This window comes from Diadema antillarum, unplaced genomic scaffold (assembly GCF_040938485.1).
Source record: "Diadema antillarum isolate AM-2024a unplaced genomic scaffold, OU_Dant_1.0 seq00000158_RagTag, whole genome shotgun sequence".
In the NCBI taxonomy this organism is placed as follows: Eukaryota; Metazoa; Echinodermata; class Echinoidea; order Diadematoida; family Diadematidae; genus Diadema; species Diadema antillarum.
The window spans coordinates 292,384-309,989 of NW_027271230.1; the positions used below are offsets into that span (position 1 = coordinate 292,384).

Consider the following 17,606-nt stretch of genomic DNA (forward strand, 5'->3'; position numbering starts at 1 on the left):
CCCACACACACACACACTTTTTGATCGTGAAAAAAAAGAAATAAAAAGAAATAACGGGGAAAATCGGGGGAAAAGTCACACTACCCGAATTTCCCACAAAAAAGTGTGCTTCGGATCACTTTATCTTGATTTCAAAAACGCAAAAGCTCCGTACAGTGGGAGGGGGCATCCCCCTCCCACACCCTCCCCTTCTACCTCATTAGACTTTGTACATACACACACATGATGAACACGCGGAATAAGAGCTAAGTGTCGTGAGCAAAAGTTTATGCATATGGATTTAAGCAATTGCTTGAGCTAGACCTTCTGCTAGACGAGCTTGTGCTTTTACTTGAAGCAATTGCTTACAAGCAATTGCTTGTTTTATTCATTCGGACCCATTGCTTAAATCCATATGCATAACCTTTTGCTTGTGCCCATACCTTTTGCTTGTCCCGCACAAGCAATTGCTCGCGTTTTCAACAAAAGGAACGTCACGCCTGTGCGAACACAAGAACAAAGGCGAGTGTGACAGCATGTATTTGAAAGGGCGTGTGTGTGCGAAACATTTCCTGACATAGCAATAGAGCTATCAAATGGCACTCATAAATGCGCACACAGACACACACACACATCAGACTATACACACACACGTACTGGCTGATTCCCATCACTGCTTATAGAGATAGCCCGGATCTGCCAGATCTCACGTGGAGAGAGGTCTCCTTGCTCTCCACCGAAGTCAGACATCTACCTGTTTTTCATCACATTTTGCGTGCTGACCACTGGACTTTCCCGTTGTTGAAATGAAAAAGTTTCTAACACTGCCAAAGAGTAATTTCTTGTAGATTTATACCACTCCTGCACAAGTGTGGTCTTTCTTGTATGAATTTGAAAATGATACTTAAAGAGACTTAAGCAAACGCTTGGTCTCTAAGCAATTGCTTGCGGGCAGCAAGCAATTGCTTGTGCTTGCTAGCAAAAGCTTCTGCTTGCAAGCAACTGTTTGTTTTTATACATACGGATTCGAGTAAAAGGCTAGCACAAAGCAATTGCTAGCGTTTATGCATCCGGCCCATTGTGTGAGGAGTTCAAAATGAATCTTCAGATTGCTCAGAAATCGATGGCTTCACACGTGATCATCAAAGGCACAACTGCACATGCGGAATTCTTTTGTTCATCCTTAGTAAACTGACAACCCTACTGTTTCAATAATTCAAAGGTATGGTATAGTATTTGCGGAGATGAGAATTGGGCTTCTAAGTTTTTGCGAAATATCAAGAAACCACTTGTGAAATAGTACAGAGCATACCATCTAAGAGGAATTCAAAATTTAATTGATGAAAATCGATTTTGGAATGGCTGAGGCATCAAAAAAAAAAAACAAAGTAAAACAAAGCCATCGTAATAAAAGGTGGGTTCCACCTTAATATTAGGATTGCTCTGTATCTCTGCCATTTTAAAAACCCATTTTCATCAAATAGACGTTGAATTCCTTTTGGAATTACATGCTTTTTTGCATTTCATAAGAGGTTTCTCATTTTCTCATCCAAAAGTATCAAAATGGGAAGTTAGGTCTCAACCAAAACTATACGACCCCTTTAAGCATAGCCAATTGGAACTCGGATACGAAGACAGTGCTAGTGGACGGCTCATGTGGTCACGCAAACGTGTTTTGCGTGGTAACAGGGAGGTGAGATATCCTGGTGGTAAACAACACAGAAGCTTGTCCACGTGAAAAATCGAAGAGTTCTTGTAATAGATGCTGGCAAAACTATCATACCCGTTCGGTGAGTGATATTTCCTTATGTTAGCTTTGAAACAGACTGCGGTAACACAGAGCCCAAGATTATCACATGAAATTTTCTACAGACTTCTCTAATTAATCAATAGAGGAAGTAAAATAGCAATGACCCATTCGATGCCCGTTTACTGTCCATGGTGTGTTATACAAAACTGCTATGTGGTGACTGGTCATACTTGAGGAAGAAATCCAACTGATTTACAGACAAGTTGATTGTACCGTAGAAAGAGGGACATTTTTTTCTGTCTCGCTCTATCCATTTTATCATAGACATAAAAATGTGCGATATGTCATCGGACCCATTTTCGTAATTTCTTTATCTAATTTCACCAATTTCCAGGAAAATTCATGGGATTTTTAGCTCTCTGTTACCGAATACTGTACTTCAAAGACACCGTACCCTCAATATTCGCATGAAATTAGGTGACTAACTTCAGTTGTATATTGTGTAGGCAGCGTATACCGCTTAGGCTACAGTTACGACTCCCAAAATCAGCCAGCTCGGCGGCCGGGCGGCGAATTTTTATCCAATTTTGATCGGGCACTGACCGACAACCTACCGGTCATCCCTGATTTTTAGGGGCATCGCTCGGTCGCCGCTGAAGTTTTACTGCGAAGTTCAAATTTTGGCGGCGACCAAAATAAGCTCGGAGTCCGGGCGGAAACCGCCCGGATACCGACCTAATCGAGCGGTCGCCGACGAGCAATTTGGGGAACAAAAATGACAAAAGCAGGGAAGAAAACTAAAGAGGGGGAGGACTATCTGAAAGAGGTAGAAGGATGGACAGAGGCAAGGAAACCCCACCAACTTCTCCCCTTGAGAGAAGAAGCAGGTAGCTAGCTGTAGCTTCGATCCACCTGACACTCTCAGGCAGCCCACGCAAAAGAGGACTCGGCTAGCAACATAGGGGACAGGAAAGACAGGGACAGCCACTTTTGAGCGGATGAGATTAAAGCCAACAGTTTAGGTTGGTTTGTTGACAGTAATAAATGGTTTCTTTTTTTTTTAATCTATCTGAAGGCATGTTGAATGAAGGATTAATGAATGAAAAGAAATGTGGATAATGAAAATATGAAATCAAATAGGAAATATAAATTAATTATAGTTAAAACAGAGTAGCAAGTAAAGATGATTATTTAGAACATTCTAATCTGGGAGTGATTACAGACTTTTTTTTTCATCTTGGTTTCTTCTCCCTTTCTATTTGATTTCCTGTTTTCTACCTATCTATTTATCTTTGGTTTCACAACTGAGTTTCGCACTTCGTTTTTTTTTTTTCTTAAATCTTTTACTTCGAGTTTTATCGTAATTAATCTCTATTTTGAAAATAATGTTGAAGGAAAGTTATTTGTTAATTCGCATACATGCTTTTATGTATTCATGTCTATCCAAAAGTGCTGGGCTTGTGAACCGCGCTGTCGTATAGTCTTTGAAGTAGAATCGGGCACATCGTAGACTTCGTTACCCTCTCAGATGGAAAGTAGAGGCGTTGTTGTTGACTGCCAAGGGGCAGTCACATATAAACCCAGGTAGCTCGTGAGAAATTTTCGGCAGAGACTGGCGGACCGCCGCCGGTACGCTTACGGGACATCGGCAGATGTCGCCGATCACCGGCCGGCTGCCGGGCGATTTCTTAAATATCGACCGGTGACCGGCGGAAGATCGTCCAGTTGCCGCTGAGTCGTCACTGTGTAAATGCTCGGACTCTGCGAGAAGATCCCCCTATTTCTCCAAGTTTTGACCTAAGATCAACTGGTAACAGACGGCATATCGACAGGGCATCGCTCGGGGACCGTCCGGGCTTTACAGCCCGCTCAACTTCTCCAAAAAAATCATTGGGCGACGGATGATTAAATTCCACCGTGTAGACAACAAATCGGCCGGACGCTGTCATGAATTGTGGCCGTAGCCTAAGCTCGTGAAGAGTGAGATGTCTTGAACGACGACATCCAAGCAGGGAGGTGTTATAGATTGAGTTGCAATTCTTCGTATTGTATGGGTTCTGAAGTATAACAATGTGCTGTCTAGTCTTCCTCTATGCTTCAAAGTACTCTTGCTCGAAGACAAAATTTGGGAGATGAATAAACAATTTCACATTCCACTCCACTGAATCACTACATGAATTTGTTTAGAACAGTTAGGAAAGATTTCAAGTTATATTTATATTTCTGCTCTCCTTATTATGCGAAAATCAAAATAGAAGAAATAATGGTCCTCATAAAAACCTGATATTTTTCTATTATGCGTACGTTTGCGCATGTCAGGCAATTCCCTATCGTTCAAAGCGTGTTCCAAAATATTTTTCTACTTTTGCTTTTAAAAAAAAAGAAGTGATTTCCAATGCATTTTGATTCGCCGATCCAATAGAAGAGATAACTTACGCATTCAAATTAAATTTATGCGTATTTTTTAAAACAAATCTTGCTCATGACAACCACAAAGCTTGCCCTAAGCTCGATAAATTTTGTCCGATGGTTTGGTTAGAAGTTATACTGAAAGAAAACAAGGGGCATAGAAACAACTTCACTGAGTATATACTAGTCACAAACTCTTGGAATTTCTCGTCAAGCATTATTTTCAGGTACACACTCTTGACGTCAGTCTTCGAGAACCTCCTCTTTTACCAAACTGGAGAAAACTTGTTCTGGGTATATAGCATAGAATACTGATCACAATAAATCAGCTGATTGACTGTCACTTTGTAATCACCACAAAGCCATATATTCATCCATCTGCCGTGGGTATGTGAACAAAATCTGAATACATCGTGCAGCTCATATTCACTGTACCTGTTTCTGCTAGGATCATGTCTCAGTTCATCCCTCGTATCAGTATCACTGTTGACCGTAGAGTGTAAGGAACATTACGTGCTGGACAAAATTTTGGTCGAGCGCCCTCTACCAAACTAAGTGTAGTTGGTATGCCCTTTTGTTCCCCCGTCCTGCAGCTGCAAAAAGGTCCTGTCACAGAGGTGAAACAAGGTGTGCTGAAACGGTTTCATGACATGATTTTGCTCCGGCGACAATTGCTCCCATGAAATATCTGCAGGCTAAGCCAGACATGAAACCTACCCACATTATAACCTTAACCCAAATCCTAATCCTCACATCAAACTAAACCTAAAACCCTATCACAACCCTAACCCTATAACCCTATATTCAATGTTCCTTCGAAGAACTGTCTTTTGAAAAAGAATGATAATGATTGACGCAACTTGCCTGAAATATAGGTCTCACAACATTGTTCGCAGAATGGACCAGCCACCATCACTTTTTCATACCTAAGATACTAAAATGTATCTGAAAAAAAAAACCCGGAGAAAACAAGCCCTCTTTACAAGCTTGTTTGATAATAATTCAAACAAAAAGCAAAGCAAAATAAAACAGAAAACAAAACAACCAAAAACACTAATTGAGTGTGGTTGATGAGGAGGCCCTCTGCAATTTATATGTTATTTGGAGGCTGAACCCGAGGCTTGGCAAGCTTCCTTTTAAGTTTATTTCACGAAAATCTAAATTTTATTTGTATGTTACGTGTATGTATAAAAGCGTGTTTGTACAGGAGTGTACAATTATGTACATCTATTCTCATGTTGTTGTTTGATATTATTTCATGTGCGTATTTGTGGACTGTTCTGTCCTAATCTGCATTTTCACGTGTTTTCTGAATCGACACCCTCATAAACCACACCTAAGTGGTTTTTGGCATGGTCTTCTCCCACCTCGGAATGATTCTATCTATTTGACAGCATCACAGCCCATCAGCAAGGTATATCTCTCCGTCATTTCATCTTTTCCATATTTGGCCTATTCGTTTGAAGTGAAGCATTGTACTCTATGTACCCTACGTACAATCTACGATATTGGTACATTTAGGGCCTATATCACTTTTGTTCGCTCCCCGTATGAGTTTTGGGTTTGTGTATTGATGGCTCTGAGCGCGCTTGAGGACTCGCACAGCAAGTTTATGTAGTCCGCCCTCTCTTGTCCCATCTCTTTCTATGTTTTCAGGTCTCGCGCTAGCAAGGATTTCTCCCAGGATAGGTGTGTTCAGTGAATGAGTTTTAAAAAAAGAAAAAAAAAGAAGGAATGCCAGTAGTTGCACAAAGAGAAATTAGTCAAATACAGTTTTAGCTTATTTTCGCAGCATTTGCAAGTTATTTCAACGGCATCATTAGATCGTCAAATTAATTTTCATAGTATTGCAAATGAAGGTAAAGTATACAGATTTGACACTCAAGGATTGCACAGATTGCGTAAATCTACATCAGAACTTGGTTTTGTCCAACTATATTTTACAGAAAAGCAGGTCAAGCTCTGCATTCAGTATATCTTAAGTAGAATTCACCATAAAAAACACCGTTAAACATTAATCCTTTTTTTTCAGGTTCACCAGTTTTATCTATTTGTCTTTGGGATGTGTATCCATAATACATAAAACAGTCATAAAGAAAATATCAAAACAAATCAACCTCATTCCGGAAAATGATAAAAGCATGCACTGAGGTGATGAAAAAGAATGTGGCCGGAGGCCGGGTTTTTTTGTTTGTTTGTTTGTTGTTTTTGTTTGTTTGTTTGTTCGTTTGTTTGTTTTGACTGAGCAGACGCGGATGTCGTATTTAGTATTCAGGTGGTGTAACTGTGACGGAATGAGAAAAGACTAGACTAGACTAGACTCACCTACATAGCACCTCCTAGATACTAAAGGTATCATGACAAGAGCCTTAAAAAAAGAATATATATATATGTATATATATGTATATATATACAGTTATGTATTGTATCGTATTTGATATGTATATCTATGTATAGATATGTGTGTGTATGTGTGTTCGTGTGTGTGTGTGTGTGTGAATTAGATACTAGATTGATGACTATGTAACTGGTAAAAGTATTTGAAAAATTGTATTCTATATACCAGGATAAGGCAACTCATTCACATTAAGGGTTTTTTTTTTTCTCACTCGTGTTAAAGAATCAAAATTTGAACAGTATACACGAAGATTTAAACAACAAACTTGTGCTTTCTTAGACTATACCAGTTTGTTTCACTTCAGCATCGCTGGATCGAGTGAAAAAACATTGACATCGTTCTGATCAATTCGTTCCCCTACATGCAAACAAACATTCTTCTACTGGTATGAAAGTACACAATTACAACCTACAAATGAAGTTCTGTTGAAATTCCAAAAACCTAAACAATCATACAGACTTCGTGTCGATTTTTTTTTCTGCTGATTCGCACCCCAGCAAATAGCTCCTCTTATTTCAACGGAGGGTAATTCCAATTTCAAGGTGCATTTGATTTTGTGGAGGAATTCACTCTCATTAACCACATTATTGTTATAGCTACCTCCGTTCACACTAGCTTTTTATTTTTACGACTGCTCTCTTAAAATGGGGATGGCGATGGGGAAGTGGAAACTGAGGAAGTTTCCTCGAATCGAATTGTTCAGACGCAGCATGACGAAGACATGAGTCTGTAAGAACAGAACAATCTCTTTGATGAGAGAAACCTCACCTCACTTAACAGCGCATGATAGTTTTACTGGCTTCGTTAGTAAGCGTGCGCCATCAAAATAAATGACAAGTACATCAGAGGTTGTCTTTTGCACATACATGTTTGGGTCTCGACATGGACACAGTTTATTTTTCCAAGGTTTGTTTCAGGATCATTTGATTATTCTTTCTCCGTCAGAAGTTTCATGCCTTATGTCCACACTCGTAGACCTCATTTGCCACGTATTGTGGCCGCTATATTACATACAGGAAGCGATTTGTTCAGTCTTACGGAAAGTGCTGAGCAGAGATCACGAGCCTAGAAACAATTCAGGTTTATTAGGTGTATCAACCGTGCACTGCCCGGCGGGGCATCACTGCCAGTGTCAAGCGCGTAAGTCTCTCATTTGAGAACCAATTGTCTCCACAATCGACCCTTTTCTCCCGAAAGCGCCTTATTCCACCTATACTTATCCTTTCATCCCCGTGCTGCGGAGACATGGGTCAAAGTTATCTCTATAGTTTGTGTCTTGTGAAATAATCTCCTTTAACACCGACTTCCACTCATAAGGTACCGCATTAGCATTCCAGCGTGGACACAAGCCACATTTTCTATGGAAGTTCTTTACTCCCATTCTGTTTATAGGGCCATAATCCTATAGGATAACCAAGGAGGTCTTTACCATACTTCTGAATGATTCTTTGCGTGATACTCATAAAGTGGTATTTACTTTCACATCAGAAAACCATTAGGTCAACGGGGTAAATCAATCTTTGTTAGTACACTTAACTCCACTCATATTCAAGTGGATACAAGGCACGCAATCATGTTCCTTCGTCTATAGGAGTAACGGTAGATAGAAGCCATCGCAGGAAAGTGCAACGCATTTTCACCTGACACGTCATGATTATTGCGTCTCTTCAACAACATTAACCACTCTTTACCGACAATGCGTCCAACGGGACACTGCCAAAACGACGGATGCATGAACTACTGAATGGATGAACTATTCATTAAAAATTGATACATGATGTAAATGGTACGAACAAAATTACCTGTACTGGTTAGAAATAGATATCCCAACATTTGTTGTTATACGTGTTGCATCATTTCATGTGTAGTGTTTAAACAGTTTCAATTAGGCCGTTAGGCTTGTTATCTTATGTCCTCGTGTCTATTATGACCTGCGCTCTGTTAAGACATAAATTTCCTAGGCTTGAATGTTCATCTCTTATGAATAATCATTGCATAAAAGGAATAAAAACATAAATGGACACACTATAATGATAATAATGTAGTGGCAGACATTGAGCAGCCACGTTCTATACAGCACTGTATTCCTTCAGTCCCTTCTACGCTACTCCTTTAGAACAGAGGTTAATACAGACTGACTAATTTTGCCATGCACTGTGACGCAGAATTCCGATTTTTGTGCTTTAAGTCCCTGGCAAGGAGTCTATAGTGACAAATGTGCTTTGAGGAAGGCCGTCATCACGTAGATATAACAGTGTTTAACTGTTAACATTTTCAACCATTTTTTTTTTCAAGCGAAGAGGATGTTCACCATTACCCCTCCTTCAAAAAAGACAGAAAAAAAAATGTAGAACTTCCCTTTCTGCATTAACAGAATATATATATATATATATATATATATATATATATATATATATATATATATATATATATATACAGTGTATATATATATTTCGGGGTTAGTTTGATATAATTTCTTTGAAAAAAATTTTCCCCTCTATTTTGGAGAATGTGTTGGGAGTTACAAAACTCCCCGACAAAACTTCCCCTTCTCGTAACAACCAAAGGCATCGAAAGATATTTTTTTAAAAAAAGAGAGTTCTGATAGTGATGTATGGAGTCCTTGGGAGTTGATGTCACGGTCGCCTCACCAAAAGGCTATTTTTAAAGAGGTTTGACATTCAAAAGGTCACAAAATCTTAACATTTTATGTGATTTTGCAACAATCTGAACATTTTTTTTTATTTTTTTTTTTTTGGGAGGGGGAGTATCTTTCCCCCACAGCTTTCATCAATCTGCATGTCTTCTTACTGGGACGCAGTGGACATTGTGCGTCTCAAAGCTAATCCACGTATTAATGTTACCACTGTTACCTATTATGAGACAATGATATTACGTTGTTTGTGATACTTTTATTTCTCAGTTTCATCACTTCGCCCATTATAAGTTTCATCACTTCATCCATTATCATAAGTTTCGTCACTTCATCCATTATCATAAGTTTCATCACTTCACCATTATCATAAGTCGTATATGGCTCTCCGTTGTTAGCCTGAATCATTTTACCCATGCACTTTTAGACAATGATTAAACATTGGTTTTACACAACGATTTCACCTTCCTTTTAAGATGAACGGTCTGTCGGTTTATGAGATGTCAACAACAACAAGAACGACAACAGCAACAATCTTTCCCACTAAGAAGATATTTTTCGGGTATTCTTTTCCTGTGTGAAAAAATGGAGCGATGGAAGCCATATATGTTTATGAGCTCCATGCAATATGAATGCATTTGTCATGAGGACGTGTTACGGTACAATTTGGTGCAGGAGAGGCGTGAATTTGATTGATCACTTTGCACTTTAAGCATCCATCATACACTACACTTGTATTCCATTATCGCCAAATGACATTCATTTTATTCATAGTGCTCCCATTCGCACTGGGTAAAATCTATGAAGGGAGAAAAAGCAATTTGTCACGTCTCTGCAAAAGAATTTTAAAAAAAGCTGTCAGCAAGAAGATGGTAGGCCGCCAAATGAAATAGTCAACATAACATCGAGTAGTAGTAGTTCAAAGAGATTTTCGAGTGTGCGTTGGTCTCATTTTGGTAGCTAATTTTCTGTTCAGCAGCGTTTTGCCACTCGTTATCAGTTGAGGACGACTGTTTTGGCGGTATTCGAGGTCAATCGGGCGATCCATCTCCCGCTGGAGTAGCGGTGTACCAGCTGCTGCACTCGATCCCCGCCTCATTGCCTCTCTTTCCGTCTGAAGCAGGAAATGAGTGATGGTTTATCGGCTTTAACTATGAACATGATGGACAATAATTAGTACGTTTACCTTTATAAACACGTCCACGTGATGTTGTATGGGAGGAGTAGGTATAGACAACACTGATGTAAACACGGTAAACATTGCGGATGTCTGCTCTACGTACAAATGTTATTTTATAAACGCTCCCCGTTTTCATTGGTATTTTAGAGTTTGGTAACAATGCGATTTATACCCAGTTTATAAAATGGCATCCCATGTTGTTGTTGTTGTTTTTTCTTAATTGTATATCTAATGGTTTTAGTTTTATTGTATGCCTTGGGTCAATAATGGTGTTCACACTATTTGAAGTGTAGTTTACGTGACACTAAAGCCTTTGTGTGTAAATTGCAATTTAATCTTCAACAATGACTCTGCTCTGAAAGCAAGGGACCTGACCTGTGCTGCATAAGCGGTACGATAAATGTTATCTAGAAAATTAGATGCGCAGTATTACTCTCTTTTGTGGTAATAGCCAGACTACTGTATTAATTCTTCCTCGTCTTATTAATTACAATTTAAGGTACAATATGCAAGGAGATAACGTACTTCGGTCTCAATATCAAGAGATAGTGTATCATCCCAGTCGAATTCCACGTGTATTGACGGTCTCTTGTGTTTTCCCACATGCATGTTGTTGTCTCACTGGCAAGTTGTTTTTCTGCTATTTTCTTTGTGTGTGTGTGTGTGTGTGGGGGGGGGGTAATATGCTACACTGTGGGTAACGAAATAATGAGAAGACAAACACAAAATGAATATCTTATCATTGTTTTGCTTCCTATAATCGTTTATGAGATTATTCAGCACAGTGTTGTTGTTTTCTTTATCCCAGTAGATTTATAACAATAAAGTAAGAGTCGAAGTGCCTATCAGCTGTGTGTAAATGAATCCTAGCGCAGGGAGCGTCGGATCTTCTAATTACATACAGTGTTTGCAGCGCCCACTCAATTTGGCATTGCTACTTTAAATACCCTTTATCCATATTCGTGAGATGATAGCTGCCGGTATAGTCGAGACTCATGGAGCTGAGAAGCTGTGAATAGCGCCATCTATGATTGAATTGCGTTATAGTTTCAAGCGTTCTCTGAATGGGGAATTATTAACTCAATACTCTTCATACTCAAATATTATACGTCTTCATCTCTTCATGGAAAATACGAAGAAGTGTTTACCCGTTCAAACTCTTCTGGAAAGCCCTGCAAGCCAATAAAATCAGGTTGTTTGGTTTGTTTCTTCTTTTCACCCTCTGGAACGCAATGGAACACTTTTTTCACTTACCAAACTGCAGAGATATCGTGAAACATTACCACCAACAAAAATACAATGAGATTTGTGATACCGTCATTAATCAATCCTCCTGATGAAGCCTATCACTGTGGCTACGTTAATGTGGTATTGGTAAACCTTGGACTGATTCTTCTGATTTGTCATCCCCTAATCGTTCAATAATATGAAATAATGACGCCTAGATTTTACACAATCCATGGTGAACTGTATATGAATTGGGATAATAATTGGATGTCTTCCTATACAAAAATATTGCCTCATTTACCAAGTGGCCTTTCTATTTGTTTCTTTGTTTTGATTGCAGGTTTCGCACATTTACCTCAATAAGTCTTAAGTACAAGAATGCCTCAACTTGCACAAAACGGAGTCTGTACTATTACAGCAGTGCACTCCATGATATATCTACGGATGATGCAGGAGGTATAGACGTTATCTTGTTGTATTATTGTTCACATTGACACCCTTCCCCACATGATGTGTAAAACACTGCTGTTCCTTTCACTTTTTCTAGCCGGGGTTCCATTAACGATATCAATTATTCCAAACATTTCTTCCGTACGCTCAATTATGAAATGAAATACCTGCAAAACTCAACAATTCCTGCTCTTTCCCTGAATTTACAAGGATGCCCTGTGCGTGTTATTATTTGACATGCGTCCAAACTCATCATTGGTGATGATTAAGTTCCATAAATTTTCGTAATGATTGGTCCTTCTGAATCAGCACGAAACGTGACAGTGCTAATAAATGTAATGAATGGCTATCCAAGGGCGCGTGTAACAATAGAGGAAATATGATTACGAACTGGAAAATGCAGATAGATATATTATGATATTGGAGTCATTCCCCAGTAGGCTACTGAGTACTAGTATCGCACTGGGAAACGGGTTTCACACAGGCACATCGTGCCCCCCCCCCCCCTCTCTCTCTCTCTTTTTCATTCTCTTTTTGCTCAACAATATACCGATTCATCTAGCTTCGTTTAGCAATAGTTAGGGAGTATATTAGATGCGCTTTTGTAAATGGGAATACAAAGCAATCAAATTCGAATGTGCGAGAACATTCACGTCTTTTCGCTATACCTTATAACAGATAATCATCTCTTTGATATTAGGCGTAAACGGTGGGCGTAGTACTAAGTCTGATGATAGTAGTTACAACCAAAAACCAGATATTGAATAATTGTTTTGTCATTTTTTTACGAAGATATAAGATGCTACGGAAAATTTCAAATTCTGAAATGAAATAATTTTCATTTTCATAGAAAAGCAATTATTGTAGTGTTCGCAATTACTTTATACCCTTATTTCTTTTGGTGTTTGTACAGCTCTATCTAGATATGCGTAACATCATTGATTATTGTAAATTTGCTGAGGAAAGCACATCCCATTTAGTTTGGAATACCAGTATAAAGGATACTTGATAGAAATAAATGTTTTGAAAAGATGTGATCGCCTTAAATAATCATGTCGCCTTTGCAGTACAATGTGTTCTAGAGCCCCAACAATAGCAGAGAAATCAAGTTCGACTGGCTGCATTTTTCGCTTCTTTCCTTTAGGCAAACTAGGGCAAGTAGCGCCCTTTGCATTGCACATGAGCAGATATCTGAACACCGTGCACCGCCCTTAGTAATGAAACCGAGACCCCGTCCGGTGACAGGCGACAAAACACTGTACATCTCAGCCAAACACTGTTATTCAACTGGATGCGTGTGCTGTATTAATGACACTAATTTACACAGCTATCCAATAACAGTTAAACTATTACTGGCGCTGAAAATGGCTTGTACGCGTGACATAACCGTTTAACCAGGGAGGTGGAAGTAAATCCACCTCCCTGGTTTAACTTTGTGTTTTCTATATACCATGACTTAGTTGATTAAAGCATCAGAGAAGAGTTAGTCTTTTGATACATACAGGAATTGCCTAGTTGTGTTTGTGAATCAATTTGCACCGATTATTAAGGACAATTTCTGTAATGCATTTAAGTCATAATTCTTACTAACTCACAGGAAATCTGTAGAGCTTTTGTCTTTGGTTTTAATTTATTTGTTTGTTTTTGGTGTGTTTTTTTTTACCAAACAGAGCGACCTAGAAGGGAAACAACAACTTGTTTACACACCAACAAAATGATTTTAAGTCTCTTTGCTGAAGTTGAATTGCTCCTGAATATCTCATCAACTTATCACATAATTTCCCCTTGCTTTTGAGTAAATCAATACTGAAGACAGTGCACGAGCTCGTAACACATTGAGGCGAGTGCTGGTGTAGTGTTGTTTTCTTCGAGTCTGCATGCAGAGATCGAAGAGTAGTTGAATAATGCATGTTGTGTTGTCTGTACTTGAATGGGTATTATGTTCATGGGCGTGTGTATGTGTGCTTGTGTGTGCGTATAATGTGTACGTATGTAAATTGACGTTCTCCACTTTCTCCGCTTTTATTTCTTATATACAGATTGTAATGGTTTGTATTTCTCTCTATGGGTGTCTTATGAGCTATTCGCAGTTTTTTATTGGGTGCCGCCCCAACCCTTAGGTGCTTTGTAGGTCAAACTATGCTGCTTTTGTTTCAAAATGTGTTCAATATAGGCCGTATTTCTCATTGCCAGTTGTGTTTCAAACTTGCATGCGCTTCGTTCGTGTCACGCTATGATGTTCAAACGGTCGAACATGAATGTGAGTCATGTAATGCAAAATGATAATTTATGTAATATTGTTATTGTCTCTATTTCAAAATTTGTATCTTTTTCGGTACGATATAGCTACTGTTTCATGGACAGTATTCTTTTATATATCTTGTCAAACAATAATTCAATACATTCGTGCTGTTACAATTTCACTAATCTAAACCATCATTTTATGGATTCCAGTCACAACATTTTTTCTTATAGTTCATCGATAGTTATATAACAACTAATTTGTATTTTTCGAACACAATCTATTTCTATTTGTAACTCGTTACTATTTGACCATTTTTAAACGTTTCTATATTTGCCACAATCCTCTTTAGTATTCCCTTATAATTATTACTGCTGAACATTAGAATGAAAAAAGAACAGTGTTACGACTGAAACAGCTGAAAAAGGGCGATTTTTCTGTGTTCATCAATTTTTCATATGATTGTGTGTCAAATGATAATGTCAGTCAAAGGTTTCTGTTCTACAACTATTTGAGTGAATTCATTTTAATGAAATGAATGATGTAGGGTTATGTCTTGATTTGACAGAGAGAGAGAGAGAGACGGGGAACAATGATTTTCTCATAATTGTGCTATGTAGGCATTGCGCTCATGTACTTTTCAAATCGAGAGCGTGTGATGTTTTGTGATTAATTTCAGTGCATTTTTAAAGTACTAATCGGTTTTGAGTTAAAAATAGCAAAGAAAAAACATTTACCAATCTACTGGGTTGTCTAGGAGCACACATTAAGAGTGACGATAAATGAGGCAAAACATTTTGCGACATACTTTATGCGTGTGTCCGCACGCCATCACAGCATGGCTCTACAACGCTATTGTAGCTTCATTCTAACAGTAAGCTTTTCAGCCTCCTGGTAGGACAACAAAGGTGTTACTAATAAGGTGCTTCAATATTCATCTCCCAGCACAGGATGGAAATATCTCATTTATGACCTAAAACCGTCTCCTCTTCCCCCCTCGTTCTTTGACCATCCCAGCGCTTTAACTTGATAGGCGCGTGATTGCAGATGAAATCTGATTAGCGCGAATTGGCTCTCGGTTTCTAAATGAATGCCTGGCCCGGAGAAGCGGGGAACGTTGAAACGATCTGCCGTTATAAGCTTCCACATCGCTGACAAATCTATTACACGTTTGTGAGTTTTAAGAACAGAACGGAAGTGGCAGGCACGACGCTTTGCGGGGATACGTGGCTAGATTGCTACTGTGTTCCAACAGCCTTAAGTAGTTGATCTTTCTGAATCATGAAATGAGTAAGCTTGCGGGGAAATTTAAGCACACGGAATTCCTACGAGCTTGGAAAGTGTGTCGCGAGAATACAACATATTTACAGAGTGCTTTGACCGACAATGTGAACAAAGCCACAAGTATAAATTCATAAATTATTATTAATTCCAAAGCTAAGCCGGTTATTGATTTGTACGTATTAAACTTATATTGATTTCAGTTATTCTTCACCATCCATACCGACTGATATCAATAACATAAATCCTTGTAGCCTCTTTCACTGCAAATATTGTTAGTTTGCAATTGGTAGTCCATAAGTAAGTGGACTATTAAAAACACCCAATAAGACGAAGTATAACCCATGGCTGAATTTCTTTACAAAGAGTATTTTAGCAACATGTCCAATAATATTGATCATTTTGGCTTTAAATTTTTCACATCGTGATAGCAGTAACATATTCAAAAACTTGACATGCTGTGATACCAGTTTTCCCCGTTATCAACTTTATTCCAGTCCGACTGTATGAACCCTGGCATCACTTTCTCAACCCCACCCTGCCGTGCGACTGTGTTACCATCAAGGATTAACACGAATGACACAGGAACATCAATGGCAATAAGGGTGGGGACTGCGCACAGTGCCGAGTACGGACCCGCTAATTATCAGCGAATGTGCGTGGAAGCGCGCCATAGCAAAATGATGGATTTGGCTTGTCTACCAAAACGGGGTCTAAACCGGGCACCTAATTACCTCATTCTCGAAGGAGGCAATTAGCCGTCTAATACGATCGACGGCAATACTCTTTGATATACTCAGTTTAAAAACTATCAGTGACACGAACGAATACGATAGTTTTGTCTTTACCGTTGATTTTGCCTCGTCCGAACCCTCATTCCTTCTTAAAGAAATTTAAAGGACTGAGGGAAATGAAACTATGGACATTGAGATAGGCCTAAGTGTTGTTGCAATTGTTGTTGGTGTTGCTGGTAGCGGTTCGCTGCTCACTTCATCAGTCTTATTTTCCTTCTTGCCGTCGTAGAAGTGAAAAGCGAACCATTTTTTGTTTGATTCACGTTTTCTGCTTTGCGTTTCAGTGTTAATTGTATTATTTCAATGTAGGAATAAATGAAATTAAATGAAAATGAAATTCTAGTTTAAGTATTTTCTGTTGGCAAAACGTTTTGAAGCATGCAGTAAATACAGTAAACATGGATGGATGAGGTTTTTATTCTCATCGATATCACATAGATGTGAAAGGCATCTCACGTCTTCCACAGGTTTTTTTCGCTTGCTGTCTTTTTTCCAACTTGTAAAATGCTCTTCAAGTCCATATCACATGAAAAGAGACATAACGTCGGCCTCATACCAAAAGGGCCTAACACCATAGACTCTGTACACTATTAGTGCCCTTTTGGCATGAGGCCGACGATAATTTAATAACTTACACTGACAGAACATGCTATCATCTTTCTTTTTTTTTTCTACACGAAAGCTTGCTTGCTTGCTTGTGTTGAAACTTACGGCGACGTAACGAGATTCATCACAGGTAGATTCGTAATAGTAAAACAGGGCGGTGAGTTAGCTAAGTCGGGAGCGCGTAGGCCTCACTATCCAAAGGACCCCGGTTCGATTCCCGGGTCCCACTGAGCAATGTTGTGCGTAATCATACCGTTCCCTCTAGTAAGAGGCAAAACATTCTGTCCCTCGGATAGGACATAAAATGGTGGTCCCGTGTGTGAGACAGAGTCACAGTTTGTGCACGTAAAAGATCCCGCTTCATTCATTAATCGCAAACAGCAGGGTGTTTAAAGGGATCGTACAGTTCTGATTGAGACCTAATTTCAGGTTTCTAACATTTTTAGCTGAGATAATGAGAAATCTCATATGAAATATGAAATAGCATGGCATTTTATGAGGAATTCAACGTTTATTTGATAAAAATTGGTTTTGAAATGGCTGAGATATCCAAAAAAGAACAATTCTATAAAGTGTGGGACCCACACTTTGTAACGATCACTATGTCTTACTTTGTTTTTGGATGTTTCAGTTATTC

The 17,606-nt window shown here is 38.9% G+C and overlaps 1 protein-coding gene across 1 annotated transcript in view; it reads right to left on the minus strand.

Moving 5' to 3' along the window:
• LOC139727892 (zinc transporter ZIP13-like) overlaps positions 1–4,592 on the minus strand; it is a 57,698-nt gene extending 53,106 nt beyond the window's left edge. The window contains exons 1-3 of the mRNA XM_071638865.1: positions 4,574–4,592; positions 3,250–3,490; positions 2,589–2,679 (exon numbers count right to left, since the gene is read on the minus strand). Of these exons, the coding sequence (XP_071494966.1) occupies positions 2,589–2,679; positions 3,250–3,490; positions 4,574–4,592 (351 nt within the window). The remainder of the gene's footprint in view (positions 1–2,588; positions 2,680–3,249; positions 3,491–4,573) is intronic.
• Positions 4,593–17,606: the final 13,014 nt, after the last annotated feature.